The sequence below is a fragment of the Anas acuta genome, chromosome 1 (assembly GCF_963932015.1).
Source record: "Anas acuta chromosome 1, bAnaAcu1.1, whole genome shotgun sequence".
NCBI classification, from domain to species: Eukaryota; Metazoa; Chordata; class Aves; order Anseriformes; family Anatidae; genus Anas; species Anas acuta.
Window position 1 is genome coordinate 60,523,453 of NC_088979.1, and position 21,923 is coordinate 60,545,375.

Sequence of the window (21,923 nt, forward strand, 5' to 3'; positions counted from 1 at the left end):
TTCCAAACGCCAGTCACATAAGTAAACAGCACCGCGTACAGGTATCAAGGACAAAACCAAGACATTCCTCTTCCCCTCAAATGGCATTTTGAGCATTAAGATTTTGGAGATTCGAGCTCCAAGATGTTCCAGTGGACTACACTTCCTTACACAGAAGCTATTATTCTGCAACAGCAGTGGTTCAGCTTTTTTTTTTTTTTTTTTTTTTACCTGAATCTACTCCCACTGCACTGCTGAAATATGTAGTTCCCTGAGAAATCTTCGTTCTGTGACTGGGCATCTGGGACTTGGATGCAAACGCAGTAAGGACTGAGAAAGAAGTTGTGCCATAGTAGGAGTCACTGCTCTGTCTGTAAAGGTAACTCTCTACTGCGATCACGAAAATTTGCAGAGTAAGGGCAAAAAAATTCAGTGTTTTACTACTTTTATTATTATGGATTTTTTATTATTATGGATTATTATGGATTATTATTATTTCCTAAAGAAACACGAACTTAAGAGGGGAGTGAAGGGAACATTTTTGGGGGGAATAAATTGCTCTGGAGCTCCCAGGTACAATAAAAAACCCATCAGCCAAGGAAGTCACAGAGCACAAGGCTCAAGTCCTGCTGCACATGGAGCAGACACCAGGCAGCAGAGTCCAAGTGAGCCTCCACAGCCTCTTGTAGAACTCTGCAGTTTGGACACCTCCCTGCAAGCCCACAAACCAGCAGCAACATACATATCCTGTTTACTCTGCCTGCGTTCAACAGTATACAACCTGGCCCTCCACGGCTCCTTGGAGAAGACAATTATGCATTGTTTTGCCTACACCTGACTTAAATATGTTTTTCAGCTTTTTTAATTAGACATGGATTGGCAGCAGAATGCCTGCAATGATTTTGGATGTATTATTAGCCGTATCGCTCCTTGTGGCTTTCCTGATGAACTGGTTTAGCCACACAATAACCTTGGCATTCGGTATCTGCAAAGGGAAGAATCAGGAAATTGGAGCCAATGGTTTTAACAGAAGATTGAATTTTAATGAAATAAACAGCAAACCACAAGAGCAGCATATGACTCAACAGCTGTCCCACAGCGGTAATTAATTTTCGCTAAGGATACATCACAGCCATCTTTCTACCTTGCACAGGAGAGAGATTGTGGCCAAGGCTTCCTTTACCGACACCAGCAATGAATGTTGCGTTTCCTAGGTCCCTGCTAAAGAGTCACATCTTGGCTCACTCTTGGCAAAATTCCTTACCCACGCATTCAAAAAGCAGCTCAAGCCTCAGCATGCTGGATAGCACTGACCACAACGACATCCAAACACTTCAGTAAGCAGCACAGTCTTGCTCTCAGCTCACCAAAATGTATTCTAGTGCAATCTGCAAATGCCAAGTATGTTGTGAATTTTTCTGCTAGATGCTCCAAACGAAAGACAGAATGCATTAGGAGGGCTGTTGAGCAGGTGAGGTCCTTTAAGCAACAGCTTGCAGGCCCATAACTTGTCAATAACCAGATTTCTGAGAGAGGTGGCAGGCCCATTCCCTAAAAGCTCAAATACCACTTCTGAAATACTGGTTAACACTGAGGCGACTGGTTCTGCAGTCCAGCAGTGCATGCTGCTGACCTGGCACCAGGCTGTCCGACTAAGCTGGAGCAGCCAGACTCGAGGCAGCAACAATTCCTAGCTTCTGGAGTGGCAGGGACATGCAAAAGGGCATAATCTTGCCCTGGGTCTGTATTGTACAACCACAAATGATCAAAAAGGCATAGCAGCCCCCTTTACAAATAAAACACTACTGGAAGTTGCTACCGTCTTCCAAAGGTCGGAAGGTGCTGTTGAAATGCCTTCTCTGTTTGCTTGTGTTTTCCACATGGACCCAACTCTCATCCACCAAGCCTAAATCCATAGTTTCTTCCGGGAGAAAGAGATACAGAAGAAGAAATAGGCAGAAATTTCCCTGTAAATACTGCAGCTGGAAATGTTTCCGCAGCCCCCACCTCTCACCAAGGTGCCCGGGAGTTAAAAACAAGTCCCGCCCCAGCACACTGCACACCAACTCCTACAGAGAGGCACGAAAAACCCGAGGAACATTTCTGTGTTTCTGGCTTCAAACCTGGCATAATGCAGAGGTAGCACGGCCTCGGCTGCACAGAGGTCAGGATGCAGCTCTGTGGCAGAGAGGCTTGCAAAATGGGCTTGGCAAGCACAAGTGTGTAATCTTGCACAGCGAGGGGTAGGCACCGATTCCAGGTCCAAGCTGTGCTCCAGGCTACAGCCACGGTTGCTGGGGGGGAGGCAGGGAAAGAAGCTTCCCTAAATAGAGTAGATTTGATACAGAAGGTTTTGAAAATTGTTAAAACTGGAGTTTCTCTGCTTGAGGCTCTTTGCACTGGAGACACCTTTTCAGTAGCTTTGAATGGTCCTGCTTTTGCCTTTGTTACCTTTGTGTCACCCACAAAGTTAAACAGGAATTGCTCCTCCTTTAAAAATTCAGCATCAATCAGAATCTTACTTTGTAGCCAAGATCTATATAAATTATCTTTAGTTAGCTTAATTGCTTCAGTTTTACTTAATAGGTTTCCGTATGTGTAACTATCACTGGCTCATTAATCATTCTAAGATCTCAAACCTCACATACAAAATGATTAACTACTAACCACAACTCAGACCACCTGAATGACTCATTTAACACAGACAAATATCCCTTCATCAACACAAATAGCATCTTTATCTCATCATTTAAGCTAAATCCAATTTAGCTGTGTCTTTTGCCTTTTACCTGTGTTATCATATGGCTAGGCCCCCTTTTCCAAAATCAATTTTGAGGTGCACAGGGAAGTATTTCTTTTAAGCCAGTAAAACCAACAGTGAAACCAACTCTAAGGAGTACCCCAGTACCTCGGGAAATGTTAAAAGCTGTTGTTGCAACTAACAAAGCTGAAAATGCTGTAAGATGTTGGTTAATCAAAACTGTTCTGTTCCACATTAAAAAAAAAAAAAAAAGGTAAGAGTGATCCACTTCTGGATTCTCTGAATTCAAAGCAGATCAGTTGCTGACTTGGAAGAAAACTGCAGCTTAATGTCTGCCTCAATCATATGTTAAATTTTAAAAGAAGTGACATAATCGAACATCACGTCTGAACACAAGAAGAAACACAGGAAAACAAAGCAAAAGCCTCTGAAGTGCTATCCCAGTTACGCAAAGACAGAGCGCTCCTTTTTAGTTATCCCTTGCGAATTCAAGCACAACTAGATACCACTTGGGAAGCTGTATTTATGTATTCCCACCCCTAAACCCATCCAAACCCAGTTTAAGCAATAATCCTGCTTACTCCAATCCAAAGTGAGAATTGTAAATCAGAATAAATGAATGCACTGTTTCCACATGCTGTTTCATCCACTGAACATTCACACTCCCACAGCAAACTCTTTACGGTTTCCAATTTATGGTTGGTTATGTTAATGTTAAATTTGGCTTGGGATATTCATGGTGAGCTGTTGGCGTTTTGTCTTAAAAAGAAACAAATAAACTTAAGTTAAACTGCAGAATTTATCACTGCCAATTTCTTTTTAGCCTTCTTAGCTGAACATTGCTCAGAAAGTTGAAAAGGTATTCAGTGCCAGCATTTTGCTTACAAATGCTTTTAAGAATCAAAATCAAGTTAAACAACAATATAAGCCTGCACACAGAAGGCAAATAAACATCCCACTTCACTGTGAATGACTTTCATCAAGACCCATTACATATATTAGAAAATAAATTCTGCTTGCAAGCTGCATAAACCTGTATTTAAGGTCCCGTTAGCATATTTTCAAACACTGTTCTTCTAATCAAGACATTTGTGAGGAAGCCACAGAATACTAATAGTTCTGAGCATAAGCAGTTGTAATTCGTAGCGTAACCAACAGCATTTTTCTGCTTAGAGCTGGAGTCCCCAAGCTTGGTCTGCGCCAAAAACAACTGTGTCAGACCCCAGGAGCTGCCTCACCTTAGGTGAAGACCTCCATGGATCCTGACTCTCATCAGGCTGTCTGAAAGCAAAGACTCCTGGCTAGTTAGAGAGTATTTTCTCACTGGGTACTACCTGCAGTATATGCATCCATCTTAGGGGTTGTGTGGGGGCTGAGAAAACGATTTACAGATGTATTTTCACAGTGGATGCACATACATGCCCTCTGTTTTTTGCCTCTGCAGTACCACAGGCATAAGACTCCATCCACCTCACCTCCTCCTAGCTGAGGGCAGAAGACAGAAAGCTGCACGTCCTTGGCGCTACTCACGTTCCCTACGAACTGCTGAATCCCCACCGCAGGAATCTCCAGAGGATTTTGCAGATGACATAAACAGGGCGGGAAGCACATGCTCATGTTACACATAGCAAAAAAATATGTAAATAAGTAACAAACTAAGTAAATAATTTTTCTGCTAATTTGAGTCCACACGAGCGGTGTTCCCAGAGAGGAACGCATCCTGTTGCTCACACTCACACACAGTGGTAGGCATCGCAGACAATGCTGATCTAACAGCCACAGCGTTAGCCTGGGGTGCTTCTCAGATGCCTTTTAATAAATACAAGCAGAACCCAGTGCGTTTAGGTATCTGCTCAGATAGCAAGAGGAGAGCGCTTCTCAAAGCCCGTGGAGGCACATTTACCTTAACAGACTGCTCTGACGACAAAAAGTGGCTCCATACTCTGTAGTCCTTTTGAGCTTGTAAAAACCAGTGCAGACAGAGTATACTGAAGCACCTGGTCCCTTTGTTATCATTTATTAAGGCTGTGAAGTGTTGAGTAAATCCTGAAGGCATGAAGGCCCGAAGAGAGGAAAATTAATCCAAACCAACAAAAAACAAAGGCACAAAGGCTGATACCTCATTTGAGGTGAGAATCCATCTAAAATGGACTCTCTGGAACAGCAGTATTATCTACCAACAGCAATGGGCAGAAATGGGAGCTAGGCAGGGCCTCAGTCAAAAGAAGAACCCAGGCTGGTATCCAGAACATTTTCTTGGAGCTAAAACAAAGATTGAGAATTGAGTAAGAGGAACAAGCGTGTGCTTTCAGAACCCAGTTGATCTTGCTATTAATCATTACCTCTCCTGCAGGAGGAAAGCAAGCACGCTCTGCTGAAAACAGCCATCTACCTTTGCTGCTGCAAGGCAAAACACAAAAAAGACCGGAGTGGGCAAATGCAGGATTCACTGCTACCAGTTCAGGGGAAGAGGCAATGAACCCAGTGACAGCAAAAGATGATTTCAACATCAAAGTCGTGCTTCGATTAAGGATAAGGCTCTTCACAAGGCTGAATGCTTTTCTCTGCCTGCTTCCAATATTAACCACTATGCAACAATTCCAATTCTGTACTGGTCCATCTGACCACAAGGCTGGTAATGTACCCCATGGAGATTCACCAAACTCAGAACCAGAACATTTGACAGGAGTATCACATTCATGCCGGGAGAAGAAGGGGAAAGGAGATGACAAGAGGCTAGAAACCGATACAGGAACAGCTAAGCCCATAACTTCCTGATTGCCAGGCAGCAGGCAGAATACAGGAACAGCCTGAAGCATTAGGGAGTATCATCTACCCTCCCAAAAGGCTCTGCAAGGAATACAGTACTCCTTTCCAAGTTCTTCTCAGGAACTGCACTCATCATCCTGCAGGGCAGGAACTTGGTTGGTGGTGCAGGAGAGAATTCCCCTGGTTCCAAACCTCAGGCTACAAGAAAATCAGATCAGACCAAGACCAAGTGCAATCATCCCTGAATGGCTGAAGGAAGTGCTCTGTGGTGGGGACATATAAAATGGGCACAACACCTCTTCTGTGTGAAATAAAAAGGCGAGTAGACAGTAGCTTTGGAAATATGCTGCCTCTAAGTACTGACAGAGGTCAATCCCAGGAACCTTGGCCTTGTTTGCACATGACAGCTGAACTGTCTCAGGGTCTAAACCACCAGCAGCTTGCACACCAGCTGAGGTGAACACAAAGAAGCAGTGGTAGTGTCACTGCTAGCCAGGATCAATCACAGACAATGAAAAACAGATGGCCTGGTATTGCCTATAAGGAAGCCGGCTGTGGCTTTCTCTTTCTGGAGAATAGCCTGGAATGCTTATCTGCTCCAGAGCTGGAAGGTCTAATCATGCCAAGTCTAGAGCTGCCACACCTGCATGAGATCCAAACAAAAAAGGACCCAACAGAAGCTTTCTTTAGTAGATTTTTGTGAACCTGTAGCTCCTGGTCCTGCAAACCTGTAAACCTGACAGGGCATCAGACCTCATCCAGGCAACTGAGGAACAATATGTGAGGGGGAATAAAACTTGTTGGGTAGCTTCTTGCAACAAGACTTGCAGATGGAATTACAGCCAAAAGCAGACAATCACAGGAAGCCTACAAGGACGTATTCAGAGCACCACTCCACTCAAGAAAAAAGTAGGAGGAAACCAATCACAAAGTGCTTCTTTTCCACCAGACTGTTGGAAAGCCCTGAAATGCCACAATGCAATGCACATCAAGCATGAAGGAGGCAGATGACACCATAAGGACACAGAGAACAAATGGTCCTGAGTGAGAAGATGCACCACCTGGTCAGCAAGTACTAGGGCTATGCCACGATCTATCACTCTGGCCATATACCAGAAACTGCAGGTTGCTGCCTTGGTGCCTTGGGTTCTCAATGCTCTGAGGAGAAAAGCAGCCCAAACACCTGACTGTTTGGACAAGCATATTCGCTGGCAATGTGCTGGCACAGTTCGGACAAGACACAAACAAGAACAGCGTCAGAGAGGTGACAGACGGCTAGGCCTCGTCACCTAAATGGGGCAGAATGAGGAAGAGGAGAAGCCTCCTCCCGTTGTCACCGCCGCTCTGATACAAAACCCTGAAACAAAAGCAGACATTAATCTACATCTCAGCCCTGTGTTCAAATGACAGCATGCTGAGGTTAGCTTAAAGAGAAGAGAGAAAATTATATACCCAGTCAGCCTCTTAGAAAAGTTTAAAATAGCAATGCTATCATCACTTGCTTGTTTTTTGGAAGGTGAAGAGTGATACAAAGCTTAAAATTCACTGTCGAAGCAAGAGGGAGGCTCAGACTTTCTTCAGCACAGAGAAACACCAGCTCTCCTCAAGCAGGTAACCAGAGTTCACTTTTCCCAATTACATGCACTTCTTAAAGCTTTTGGTTGAACGAAGAATTTAGAAGATTATGGTTATTGGATTAAAAAAAAACCACAACACACACACACACACAACACAACTGAATAACTAATGAACACTTACATAATTATAGTGAAGACAAAGAACTTGAGCTTTAATGTGGCTCGAAATTAACAAGGTCAGATCTACAGCTCGCATAAACATGGCCCTAGTATGGGAGAGCTCCCAAACAGCTTGTCTTCACTGACTGGGTTTGTTTCTTTAACTTCATGAAAGCTCACGCAGGACACCCAGGCTGAAGTAAAAGTATGATTTTAATTCACCAAGAAAGCAAAAATTATTTTTAGCAATGAAGAAAAAAATAAAGGAATCTTCCACATACTATCTTACAGATAAGTACATGACAGATACTTAGAAAGCCCAGATGGACTGAAGAAGCTTATGTTAGATCTTGTAGATATTCTAAACAAAGCCTTATTTTCTTTTGTTTAAAGTTAATTTCCTCTAGGGGGAAAAAAAAAAGTAAAAATAAAACGAGAAGGAAAAATCGTTACTCAAATCTTTTTTTTTCTGCAAAAAGAATTCTAAGGAAAGTTTTTAAAAACCGTCTTTGCTGAAAGTTTACATTCATCATCAAATTTTATTTCTTCATCAGCTATAATAATTTTCTTTATTGCCAGTCTCCAAAGCCATGTGTTTTTGTTTTTTTTTTTTTAGTTTTGCACCTCTACGTCATAAAACAAACGCTTTTTGAAAGCAGAAGGAGAATTAAAGGAGTGAAGAACTACAACAGCAACTTTCTCTAACAAAAGCCTAGCAAAAGTGCCCTTATCAACCTCAAAGTATTCTGAATGTCTTGGATGTCATGTGGTCTCCAGTCTCTTGCCTCCTCACTTGTAATTTCTCTGTGCAACTGTTAACATTTCTGTAATTTCTATTAATTGCACTTGTTAGTACCACTGATTAATTCAGTAACAGTCCTCAGAATTCTTTCTTACATTAGTGTCACTCTAATTTTGTGCAAAGTGAAATATGTACTTTGAACGTGCAGAGATCTATCGGTAGTAATACAAGACATCATCTGGAAGACTGTGTAAGTGCCTGTTAGTTAGAGTGCAGAGCTATCTAAGCTCCTGTTTTCAGCTTTCCACTAAGACTTGACAGAAAATAGGATTACTTCTTTATCCAGAGTAGAAATCTGCAACATTTTATAATTAAGACTATTATTTCTCATTGCAAGGGGACACAGTCTCTGTTCTTTGGTCCCTCTCCTTTCACAAGCTGTCAAACACAGCTCCTAAAATTAGAAACTGAAATTCATATTTAGGTTCTTACAGTACAGGTGCTCGGCACCTAAGAAAACACAGAGCCCTTCAGAGGTGCCAACATCTATTTCTTAATGAGCAACTTTCACAATCAAAGCAGAAGCAAATCAAAACAACTATGTGGGTGCCTGAACATAAAGCATCGCTCTTAATTTTAATAATGAAGACCATAATTAACAGCTGCAATTTTCTGTCAACAATATCCAATTAAACTCTTCCCTTTAAATTATAGCTGTTACAATAAATACTAACCACTCATAAAAAATAAAGTCTTCTTAAAAAAAGTAAAATACTTTCTGTAGTTCATTCTTATCACAGAGCCTCCTTTCAATCATGGAAATATATTGCAATAATTTTACTTAATCTGTTAGTTGTTAACCAGAAACATCAGTGTGATCACATAGATATGGAATTGGTTAATAAAATTCAACATGAAGACATAGAATAAAATAGCAGGAAACATATTACCTTTGCGTTCTCAAGTAGAACTTCATCTCTACCTAAGCCAGGTCCTATGACAACTGAGTGCAGTCGTGGCAACCACTTCTCCACCTCATAGACAGCATTCGGACTATCACTAAACAAAATTAGGGGAAAAAAAACAAGGCATGTTCAAAAAGGCTTCATTTTAGTATTCTCAAAATCTGAGTTCCAGGTGCAAGACATGAAGAGCTCTCTCATATCCTGAGTGTCAGGCAATTTTATCCTTCAAATTACCAAACATTTGTAGCCCAGGAAATGTGGCGTGGTTGTCCAAATAGCTAAAATGAAACATTTCTCTCAATTCATTCCTTAAGGGATACCACATAAAAATGAGGAAATAATTACAAGTATCCCCCAAAGCTATTACAAAATATTAAAAGAAAAAAAAATTAGAAGAAAAGGGCGGGGAACCAACAATTATTACAGTCTGTCACAGTTCCCTATTTAATGTTTCCCTGTAGAGATTACACCTGGGAGAGAGATCCACCATCTCACAGGTGTATACTGCAGCTTGCTGGGAATTACGCAATTATTTATTATTCCATATGGCAAAATGATAAATTTACTTGTGTGCTTTTATTGTCTGTTGTTTCACCAGCATTTGTTCCAACTGAACTGCAGCCAAACCGTCCCCTTTCCCCAAAAGGCAAGAGAAGCAGCAAGCTGTTTGCCACGGGTATCATGGGGTCGTAGTGTGTAAGATCTCTGTAGTGTTTAGGTTTTGTTCTGTTGGGAAAATGACATGAATACCCACTGCCAAATGCAACCGCTGCAATCCAGCATCCAGCAGCTCACCAGAACCGTTTATGTTGTTTTGATTGGTTTTGTTGTGTAAATAGGTCAGAACATTTTGAAAGCACAGCTGGACAACGCCAAGTAAATCCTCACTGTCAATACGGAGGGGAAGTTTAGCCTCCCTCTCCACCTCCGGCACAAGTGGCTGATAACAGATGAACATTTTCACCCAAACACGGGGGGCAAAAGCTCCCTACAGGCTAAGCCAGGAGGTGCTGCTACACAAAAGCACTCCTCAGGATATTTTCAGCTTGTGATACTTCGACAGAGCTCTGTGACTGCGGACAAAAGCCCCTGCATGTTTTTCATAACCGACAGCTGTACCGCTGGGACACACCACTCGGGAACAAGTGTTTAGCCCGGCTCTGGCAGAATCAGCAAATTCCACAGCGATTTCTGCAAGTGCCAGGCAGGAGCCGGCAGCTCGTGCAGCTGCGGCAGGCAAGGCGGCCTGCTCGCGCCTGGCTGCGGCCCAAAGGCCTCGCCACCACCAAGGGCCGCTGCACAAATCGCCACGCTTTTATTTACGTATTAACATATAACGTAGAAACTGGTTTTAGCTTTAAGACCAGGATAGCTGATCTATAGCAAAACCCTGCTTCCCTGATGAGGATGTTTGAAAGGGCTGGATTCAGACCAGCTTTGGATAGCGGAAGACGAGTACACAAAATAAACGTTACTTTAAATAGAGCGAGGATTGTACCAAAACTTCCTCCGCAAATAATAAACTTTCTCATGCAAATAATCTCAAGGTAGAAAGTTTACTACTTTATTTATATTCAGACTTCAAATAAGATAATTTGGTCTCCAACCCAACTGATAATGTACGCTCTTCAAAACAAAGCCATCTCTCGGGAAATGAGCAGTCCAACATGAAGCCACTCCTGCTCACTTTGCCCCTGGTAATAATAAAAACCTACTGTAGAGCTTTTCATCTTCAAAGCATTTTACAAACATTACGTTTCACATAACTCCTTCGCAATTCCGCATCGAGAAGCAACCCAAGGCACATGAAGGGCCAAGAGATTCAGAATGGTGATAATGACTATTACACTGCAAAATCAGCTATTAAAAACATGCTGAAAAATATCTGATGGATTTTTATTCTTTATAAAAAGGAAGCAGAACAAATACTGCCTCCTCGTAGCACCACACCACCCTCACTTCAAGGTACCGGATGCTCACAACAGCTGCAATTACGCACCTAAGGACACCTTATAAACTCTCCTGGCTCTGCTTGTCTGGAAGTGGAAGGGCTTATCACATCAGGTTATGGCTTAGTCCCACACACAGACATCAAAGCAGCAATATTTTAAAGCTGACAGAGTAAAAATGACCACTGTGTAACGTTCTTCAGGAAGATGATAAATGGGTATCATCTCCAACTTTCCTGACCACAGGATGTAGCATAGAGAAATTCTTTCAGCTCTTAACACAGCTACAGCCTACACACAATATTTAAACATCCCCAGATTGGTTTTCTGATGCAGAAGTCAGCCAGCCCCTGGAAAGAGCCCACTGTAAGGCCTCAGAGCAGGGTTAACAACCAACCTGCCTACCAGGCACAGCCCCTGAACTGTAGTAATTCCTCAGCAGTGGGAGAAGTCACTTAGGAAAAGCTACATGGCATGGGCCAAAACCTTGCCCAGGATCATTTGGCAGTATGGATAATAATGCTCAGGTAACTGGGAATAAATATGCCTTGGCTCTGTTTAGTTTACTACTGCAGGCAAAGCCAACATGTATTCTTGTTTCTCTGGGGATTAAAAAACAAACACAGAATATTTCAGAAGTACCAGCACAAAACACAAATCATATCCTCAGCTGTTTGCTGGGTGCTGTACTCACAAAAATAACTGTTACTTCCTTTGTTCCTTCATGCCAATTGCTCTGTCTGATTCCTAACCTGATTTCAAACCACTCCATTTAATTATCGCCTCCACAGCCAAAGACATGCACATACAACTTAGATTAGCACCATTTTTTAAAGTATCTATAAAGGTATGAGGTATGAAGACAATGTCCCCCTGATCAAAAGAGATGTAATCTTCAGGCTTAGATCGAGAGGGATTGAGTAAACAAGAATCATTATTGTCTTCAGGGGTGCAGAGCCATAAGATAAAGAATCATGGATTCTTTCCAGAATAAGAATCATAAATGCAGTACTCCTACTCTGAGGAACAGAGCTAATACTAATATAAAAGGAAGTCAGAAGATCTATTGGGAGGCCCCAAGACAACAGCATCTGAACTTTTGAAAAGAGTGAGAGAAAGAGCTGTTATCTTCCCTGATCAAGACTTTGATTAACCAAAAGTTAGTGTTTTCACAGAAAAACAGACTAGCCGAGGCTGGATGGGACCTGTGGAGGATATCTGGTCCAACCTCTGCTCAAGCAAAAGGAACCCAGGCCCATCTCCAGAAGGCTTTTGAAGGCCTCCAAGGAGGAGACCCTATAGCCTCCCTGGGCAGCCTGAACCAGGGCTCTGTCACTCACACAGCACAGAGGTGCTGCCTGGTGTCTTGATGGAACCTCTTGGGCTTCAGTTTGTGCCCATTGACTCCTGTCATGTTTATTTCCCAATTTTCTCTTGTCTTTTATTTCCCAAAATAATCTAACACAATGGGAATAATTTAGGAAGCTGAATTGAAGCCGTAACACTAGTAAACATGGATAGAGAACTACAATACCATTGTGCAGATGAATGCAATAAAACATTCTGGTGACAGATCACAGTTGCAGATTTGCAGGCAATGAACAAATCTTTAAAGAGCTACCTAATTTCCAGCTAACCACTATTATGTGAAATGTTGTCAGATACCATTTCGCAGGAAATCTAGATTATGACAGCTCACTGTTGTTCAAGCAAGCAACTAACCAAAACCCTTCCAAAACCCAAAGGCTTTGCAAAGTCTTAGCTTGTCTGGAGAACAACTGATAAAGCTCTGACTGCATACAGAAAAGGACTACTTACTGCAGCATAAACACAAAAATAACATCTGCAAGACAACAGAATTATTGTTTTTCAGGCAAACAGAAGAAGCTTGCATAAGCCATCTAATTCCTGTGAAGGCCAGTAGGCGAGGAAGAGTCTAAAGTTAGTGTCAAGCATCAGAAAGATAGCCTCCTGTCAAACAATCAACTTTACACATTGTCCATTAGTTGAAGCAGAGGTAAATAAATAAGCAATCCTACAGTCTCACAGTGGGGCACACTGTGAAAAAGGGATCCCATATGTGTTTCTCTGATCAATCTTCCCTTGGCTGTTAGTGAGAGGCTGAGGAGACAAAGCCTCGCTCAGTTCATGAGGAGAGGACTGCAGTCTCTTGGGAAGGGAGACACAACAGCTTTATCACTTGCCTTCCTTGAACCCCCTCCGTAGATAGGACCAAGGCATGGTGTTCAGAATCTTGCGTGTTTATCTTTTTGCTCTTTTTTCTGCCTTCTGAATGTAACTTTCATGGAAAGTCCTAAAGAGATAATAGTTTCCCTTCAAATTTAAACACCACCTAGTCTCTGAAATGGTGAGGACAATTTTTGTGAATTACTGGTAACTTTAGATAACTTCTACCAAACTAAAATCAGCACATGCTGAAAAAAACATCCTCTTGGCTTTCCACTCAAATTATTTTTACGTACAAGAACAGCACCGGTTTCGTTACAGTGCTTATGACAGTAATTGCTAGATTCAGTACTGCCAAGTCTCATTGTTGCCTCTTATCTAAATGCACAGCCTCACAGCCTTTTATATCTTTTGGTTTTGAACTGGTAATAAGGAAAATAAAAACTTGAAGCTTTTTGCTCTTTGAGACTCTTCTGTATTTCACTATCACACAGTAAAAAAAGATATAAGACAGTTCTGTAGATCTTTATCTTGGTGAAAGTTTGCTGTAATAACCTTTCCAAAAAAAACAAAGAGCCTGAAAATAGATGGTGACTATTGCCCTAAGATCACCCACAGTTTCTAAACATCTTTCAGAGCAGTTTGTAACAGATATTTGATAGTCGCCATCTGCTTGAAAGTCTACTCGAGCTGGTCACTGTCCAGAGTTGGAGAACACTTGACAGCTAGGGCCTGAAACATAACTCCCCTCTCCTGCCCCCCAAAACAAAAAGAATTTTGCTGTATGCTGTATCTTATTCAAAGGGTGGCTTTCACCCAGTGATCAAAAGCTGTCAAGGCAATAGCTTTAAATTATCACAGAAAGGTCTAAACACAGCAGCTTTCCCCGTGAATGACAGTTACTGTCATTGCTTTCTAGAAGAGGGAAAAGGAACAACGATGAAAAGCTGCAGCCTTGTCAAATTCTACACGGAAACAAGAAACTGAAGCAAAGTCAGCATGGGTATAACTGGGAGCTACAGAAATAGTAGATAACCACAAACGACAGCACGTACAGGAGGCAGCAAGACAGCAGCTTTTCACATTTGTTTTAGGCAGGTGGAACCACCTAGGTAATCCGAGTAATCTTTGGTTTGGGCTTGGTAAAATGCCAACCAGTGGGACCTCCTGCTAGAGAAGGTCAAGGGACACGACTGCTGTCACCCGATCAACCACACGGCTCCTCACAGGAGAAGGTATTTTTTTAAATTCTGCTCATTATCAGTGTGCACTGGGAATGATTGAGCCCAACTCCAAATGCATTAAAATGTATCGTTGCAAAAGTCTGTTATGTAAATGCAGACAAAGACATTTTAAGTGGGCAGTTTCAAAAGCCAACCTGGAGTCTTATCTTCAAAGATGAGAAAAAGTCTCTGATCTGAGGATGAAAGAGTTTTGGTTTTGTTTGTCCAAGCACTGCAGGTAATTATATTAACGTGAATCAAATGCTAGACCTGCTGACATTTAGATCCTGTCATATTATAGAGTACATCAAAAGAGCAAAAGACAGGACATAATGTGTAGCTCTAAAATTTAGGTGGTTATCTCAGAAAGCTAATTATTAACTATTGTGGTAAACCTCGGGTGAAGTCATTATTGGAAAATGGGCAAATAAGATAGGGAGAGAGATTATTCTCCAAAGGTTAGGTCAAAGGAATTACAAGCAAAACCAAACAGTGCAAAAAATGAGCATAAAATTAAAATAATCATATATTCCCAGAGTAGCTGTATTTCCCCATGTTTAAATCACTGTTCTTGTAAATTAACTCCAAGCTTCCAGAAGCCCAAACTTTTCACATGGCATCTCTCAGCCCCTTGAACAGAACTGGAAACCTCATTGATCCCACAGTCAACTCATGGGATCCAAGCACTTCCGCCAGGCAGAGTCAATCAGTGATGAGAGTGGTGTAAAGTTGGTTGGATGCAATTAGAGACCAAAAAGACGTATTTAGAGAATTAAGATTAAAACGCCTAAAACAAAGTGACAGGGAGGAAAGTGACAAAAAATGAAAAGCAAAGGCCCTAATGAGGGAGGGATTGAATAATATTAAAACCAATTATTCCTTTTCTGCTACTGAATAAGCAGGCATATGTGATAGGCTTCATTCACATATTAACAGCAGGCAAGAACAGCAAGCCAGCAGCCAGGAGAAGCAGTGGTGTCCCAGGTTCACGGCCAGAGATTGCCCTTTATGTGCAGACACTACAGTCTTCACTTGCTGTATTCCACCTTCAAGAGAGTGTGAGTGTGGATTACCTATCAAGGTACGTATTTGGAAAAAATGCCTTGGTTACCCTATCATACCTTTCACATTGTAATAATGATGACAAAACCCCAAACATATTCCACAGCTGCTACACAGACACCAAAGACCCTCATTTCAGGCACAATATCTGTCTCACCAGGCACTGGGCAGGTACATTGTCAACACACTACAGGCATCAGAGCCAACCACAGCCTCATTAATAACAAACCTAAATACATTACACAAATGGGGTCACCTCTCTTACGCAGAGCAGGGCCTCATATCCTGTGAGAAAGAGCCCCAAAGGAGAAGCAGCTATCGCTTCAATCTATTTTCTGAGATTTCTCACACAGACATGACGACAGCACTCAAGGGCAACCTCATCCAGCCTCGTAAAGACACCACAAGTACCAACACAATTATTTCATGGCCTTCATTTAGATATATCCAAACCTTCAAAGCAGTTCTAGTACGTTTCGATCTCAATCATATTACCAATGTAACATTACATCACATCACCAACGTGTGTTGCAGCGATCCACCCCAAAAGTATCATGATAACCAAATGTCTTGACTCAGCTGTTTTCGTATTTCAGAGTTAATGGAAGCAGTCCTGCCCTATTAATACTCCCTATAACTGACTTGGTAAGTAGAATCTGTCAAAAATCCTTCCAAACAGACTGCAATCAACCCAAACCTGTGATTTTAAGTGTCAGAATGAAGCTGGGATGACAATGTAACTTTCCTCTCAAGGAAGCAGAATTAAGATGTCCCTAGAAAAACTAACGCATGTTACTTTTACTACATTGGCTGATAAACAAAGTGACAAGTTTATATTACATATGTATCACTCTCTAGTTTACATTCTGCTCTTAAAGTACAGACAGTTAAATCTGTACTTGGAAGGCTTGAGTACTTCAAGTCAGCTCTCTACACCTGAAAAGACAGAACAAGTCTCAGCCCAAACATGTTTTGGTGATTTTCAGTGGGAAAAAAGAATGAGATCCTAACAGCTTCAAATAATAAAGAAAAGCAAACACTATCATGCCTTTCTTTACTCAAACTCAAGAAAAATTACATACCAAAGAAATCAAACCCCAGTGCCAAATCATAGCAGCATAGCAAGTAGGAAGAATTAGCAAGAAGGATGAATTTGACCAGGACCTAACCTGAATACAATGCACCTACACATGTATATTTCTTTTTCTGACATATCAAGATACAACAACAGCAGAGCAACCCCCCACAGTGAAGTCAAAAATGTTTTACTGCATCTTCCATTTTTAGGTGATAAAACATCTGTAAGTTTTCATCTGGGATAAGGAGCCCTGCCAACAACAGGGAGGAGAGGGGCTATAGCATGAGGTGAACACATCTCCTTTCTTCTATTCACTTGGCAGCATAAAGCAAAGAAACAGCAGCTTTTTTGAGTAAACTCAGTCTATAAAGAGCTCACTATCCATGATTAGCTTTCACATTTTTTTCCAATTATCAGATGATGGACAACATCAGGTAAAAACAAGTAAATACATCCCAGCAACCACAGCCTAAGCTAAGCTTCTTCGTTAATGGTAACCGGCCTCATGAGTTTTATCCTGAATCATTTTTATTTCGAAGTGAGAAAAAAAAAATCTTTTTCAAAATCCAAAGCAAGAGTTGAACTCCGTAATTAACTCTAAGACTTTCAGTAATTCTGTCAATCTTTCCCAGTCCATATAGACCCATAGCTATGACCAGCTGGGAGAAAGGTATTAGTCCTAAATTTGTATTTTGTTTAAGGAAGTCTTTTTTTTTTTTTTTTTTTTTTTTTTGAGAATGGAAAAACTGCATGAGTTCTTCTGGACCACATGAAATTTATGACCTGACACCTCAGACAACTTCTCTGATAAAACTCTGTGGAACAAGGAATATACAGCTATTGACTTCACAAATAAATTTGACAAGAAGGTTAGAAGTGGGTTACTCAGTAGTATCTTGTTCTTTCCAGGCCTATGAAGAAGGAAAAGATTACAACAAAAGTCCTTGTAAGAGGACTAAGAGGTGAACTAGCAGCATAGATTTACCCTTACCTCCTTTTAAAATATAGCCAGCTCTGTTCGTATAGCTCATTTAACTCTGTGATCACTGACCTATCAAGACAGTTTAAGCTAACCCAAGACACGTATCCAAGCAGGCTACCCAACCTGACCCAAGCCAAGGAATTAACAAAGGCAATATAAACACACTCCTGAAAACTGTCTTCTAGAAAGTTCCAAGAATTAACGCATTAAAGTCTGTACATACCTGCAGCAAAGATCCACACAGAAAATGACTGCCAAAAAACCTTGGCTTTTGCATTTCAGTAAGTTTTATCTTGTCTGTATTTGTGTAGAAGTTATGGTAGGAGCATGCTAACAGAGAAAATGGAGAAATGTAGCACAAAACACAGGTGGTGGTGGCAGGAGCAAGGCAGCCATGACCAAGCCTTAGTATACTCCACTATTCGAAAGACCCCGACTTCTGCAATACGTACTTTTCAGTTCTCCACTGGAAAGCAAAAAGTCAGTCAGCAGAATTACTGAACGGGCTAGCTGGTTAATTTTTAATTAATGCTTTTATTAATACCGTCATTGCTGAAGGAACAACAATGCCTTTGAGAGAACCCCTGACTAAGAAGGAAAAGCTGCTATTGATAATATTGACAATTCATTGTCCCACAAAATACAGCTATAATTTTTCAGCTCAGGCAGTGAGGACACAGAGCCAGGTGTTAAAGCTTCCTCTTCCCAGATCCCAGGCTGCAACATGCAGTTCTGGCTCTCTTACCTTCAGAGAATGAAGTCAGGAGATAAAAATCACACAGAAACTTGCATTATGGGTGTTCCTAGCATGGGATGTTACACTACAATTGAACCTCAGAATGATCTGGGGCTGCAGCCACACGGAATTGCCCTGGTAACACTGCAATGTCGGATGCCCGTTTTCATAACCCTTCTGCAATCCTACTCAGTCCTCCTCACAAAACATTCTTCATATCCTTGAAGTGACAGACGTACGCCAAGGACCTGAAACACAACCACACAACTTCTAGCTCTCACACGCCTCTGCTAGTCACGTTGTCACACACCGGCTACTGCAGCTCGAAGGAGCCCCTGCCTCCAGAGGTGCTCTCTCCTTAGGGTGATCCCCCCTGAGGCGAAGGCAGATACCCCCGAGAGGTAGCAGCAGCCAAGTCACCGAGGAGATGATAAAATGTCAGACTCCTGGCTGTACAAAATGGCAGTTGAACCCTGGCAAGGCGCCAAGTTGCTCAAACAGCGAATTGAGAAGTCCACAGGGCCATAATTATGATTAGCATAATAAGAGAGAGCTACAACAGCTACCTTGTTACTCTGAAGGGTCACGGAAAAATTATCACAAAGCAAAGTTTTAGGGAGGGACACAAAAGACAACAATGACGTAGCTGGGAGGTTTTTACCCGGAGTTTCTCCCATGCATGAAGCGTGGCCCGGGAGAAAGTACAAAGGCTGTGTAAGAGATCAGGCTCTGAATCAGGAGCAGCCAGCCATGCGGACACAACTCCAACTCCTCTTCAACTTATAAAAGATCATACGAGAAACGTGACACGGAAGACAAAAGGATTTCACCAGAAAAATAGGCGGCTTGTGTAAATTTGAATTAAATACGGGCTCAAGACAGTCAGTCAGGATTCTTTCCTTTCTAGCTAAAAAAGGCTATTTTCTCCTTTCTTCAGATGAAACAGAAGAGATAAAAATAACAGAAATTTAACTGACAAAATTTGAACATTCTGGTATTCACATTTTTTCATTTTGAATGTCATATAAGCAATATTTACAGAACCACTGATTCATGCAATTAGCCAGCTGTCTGGGTGAAATTAATCAGTTATAACAAAAGTGTTAGACATTATCATTGATTTTCAGACTTAATGCTAAATGGCTATGAAAATTTTTAGATTCATCACACTTTGTACAGGAATTTATAGAAGAGCTGAAGTTTAAACTCAAAAGTTCTTTTTGCAAACAGAAGAATAAGGGTTTTCATTGAGATCTGATTTGCACAGAAGACACTGATTGAGAATCTGCATATAAAAACCCACATATTTAGCAGGCACAGTTTGGTCCCGACAAGCAGAAATGCTACTGTTTACACAGTCGCTTCCATTTTTGATTATGCTGCTTCTGTTTTTCCTGTAAGACTTTTCCCTTACCACAGATAGCTCAAACTAAAAATGCTTCTTGCGAGGCAAGGTCAACCATTCCCATAGAAGGCAACTGTACGCTGTATCCCAAGTGGCACTCACCAAGACAGCCCAAGTTACAAGCTAATACTGCCATTAAGATTTTCCATCCCATTTGTTATGATACAGTATCAGACAAAACATCAACTCAAGATCTGCCTTTTGGATTTTAGAGGCTAAAGCAGCTGGACTTGTAAAAACCCTACCCTGCTATCTGCCCCTTGTAAAATCCACAAAGTCAAGGGTTTTCTAATAGAAATAAAAATCAACCCTTGACATCTGTTTGACTGACCTCTTTCTAAGCACCTTGTTCTACAGACAGGAAAGAAAACCACCTTTAGACTGTAATATACCTCTTTCAACTGCCACAGCTTCCAACTGTAGGTGTCCCCCATAAGGGAGATATTCTACTTCTCACACACCAAAATATTGCTACTGTCATAAACCTTTCCTGACAGAAATATCTGGCAAATATGGTTTTAAATATGTTTTTTCTAGCTTTGCTATGTACACCAATGGACTTTAACACACACAAGCTAAGCTCAGGGCCATAAAGGTAAGGCACACATCCTAAATCTCATTTACAGTGTTCACTGTATACCATTGCAACACCTCATTGAAACAATCTAGCCTGTTACAATTTACCAACTGGTAGCACATTTCAGAATACAAATTCAGGGAAGTGCACACTGATTTTCCCAATTAGGACAGCCGCTAATCAAACCTGTCATCTTTGCATTAATAAATCTTTTATTTTAGGTAAGAACATCCATTTATTCCCAGCAGTAGCTGTGTATCTAATGCAAGATGCTTACGAAGAAACATGAAAACAACTGCCCCTCTTGCCCAGTAACGTCAAGCAAAAGACTATAGACAAAATAGTGAGAGGAAATATACACTACTGTTAAATATTTTTTGGACAGAAGAAGCAGGAGAACATGCTCTATTTGTCTTTCAAATGCAGATTCTAAAATGCTGACTTGTAGTGTATCTTAGCTCTGGATTTTGCTACTGCTCACATTTAAATGCATTACAATCACAAAACACATGTCAGCAAGTAGTGGAAAGCAACATCGGATACTACTTTATAGTACTGATAGTACTCTGATAGTAATGAAAAACTTCACAACTGATTCAACTGATTGTTCTGCAACAAATATCTATCTGTTTTTAATGAAAGGACAAAAACAGGGTTTTTTTTGTACTCTCCGTCTCACTCATACTGTAACTAAGAAAAAGAAATGACATAAACTAATCAACTGTCAGACTGAAATGTTCAAACTAGTAATCTAGACTTGTTCATTATATATTTTATATATATATATATATATATGCTCATTAAAAAAAAGGTAAGTCACTTACAGGACAGGATGAACAATCAGCTCTGGACTATATGATTTGATTACTGTTGCTGCATCTTTGGTACAAAACACGTGGGATAAATCTGCACCCTAAAAAAGAAAAAAAACACAAATAGAATCATCAATTCTGTACTTAATAACAACTTAGTCATTCCAAAGCTTACTCAGTAAATAGTTCATCTACTATCAAATTCCTACTTCTTGGTGGTTGAAGCAAACTTTTTGTATTTTTTCTATTTTGGCTTATCATACCATGCAATGTTTTGGAGAAAATTTATACCATTTTTTTGCATCTACCTTCCAAAATGTTTTGTTTTGTTTTTTTTTTTTTCTGTTTCTCAACAAAAGGATGGCCAAAACCACAGATCTTGAACTTTTACTCACTTGAGCATCGTTTCTCATTTCAGATTAGCAAAGACTAAAACAGCACATGTACAATAGGAAAAAAGGCAGGAGAACATAATTGAATAAGAGATAAGCTGCACTAGAGAGGAAAAGTAATACTGTAATATACTTGCAAAATATAGCTGTAACAATCTACAAGTACTATTCCAGTCCTACCATTTTTACTCAACAGGCCAAATCCACAGCAGATAAAGGCTGGCACAGTTTCAACAGCTTCCCTTCAGTTAAATAAAGCTGAGAAGTTTAGCCTCAAGCTTCCATCATGAACTCAAAAAATCCGAAGTACACTTAAAAATTATGTAAGCAGTGACCAGAAAGCCTTGTCTGCTATTTGTCTTCCACGCTGCAATTTCACAAGGTTAAGGAAGTGTCTCCTCTGCTTTACTTCTACACGTTTAATATTTCCTAATATTAGGTTTCTATGCAATTCTTAAATTTGATCCTATGGTTCCTCCTATGCAGATGTAATGAGCTGCGGCCACGCAACTTCAGCTGAAGTTCTCCTGGTGTACTACTGTATTTGCACTTAGTGAACAGAAAGCTG

The 21,923-nt window shown here is 40.9% G+C and overlaps 1 protein-coding gene across 5 annotated transcripts in view; it reads right to left on the minus strand.

Annotated features, from left to right (window-relative positions):
• NAXD (NAD(P)HX dehydratase) overlaps positions 1–21,923 on the minus strand; it is a 48,724-nt gene that overhangs the window by 17,816 nt on the left and 8,985 nt on the right. For all 5 annotated transcript variants that reach the window (XM_068678539.1, XM_068678546.1, XM_068678528.1 and 2 more), the window contains 2 exons: positions 20,976–21,064; positions 8,938–9,046 (listed from right to left, as the gene is read on the minus strand). In XM_068678539.1, the coding sequence (XP_068534640.1) occupies positions 8,938–9,046; positions 20,976–21,064 (198 nt within the window). The remainder of the gene's footprint in view (positions 1–8,937; positions 9,047–20,975; positions 21,065–21,923) is intronic.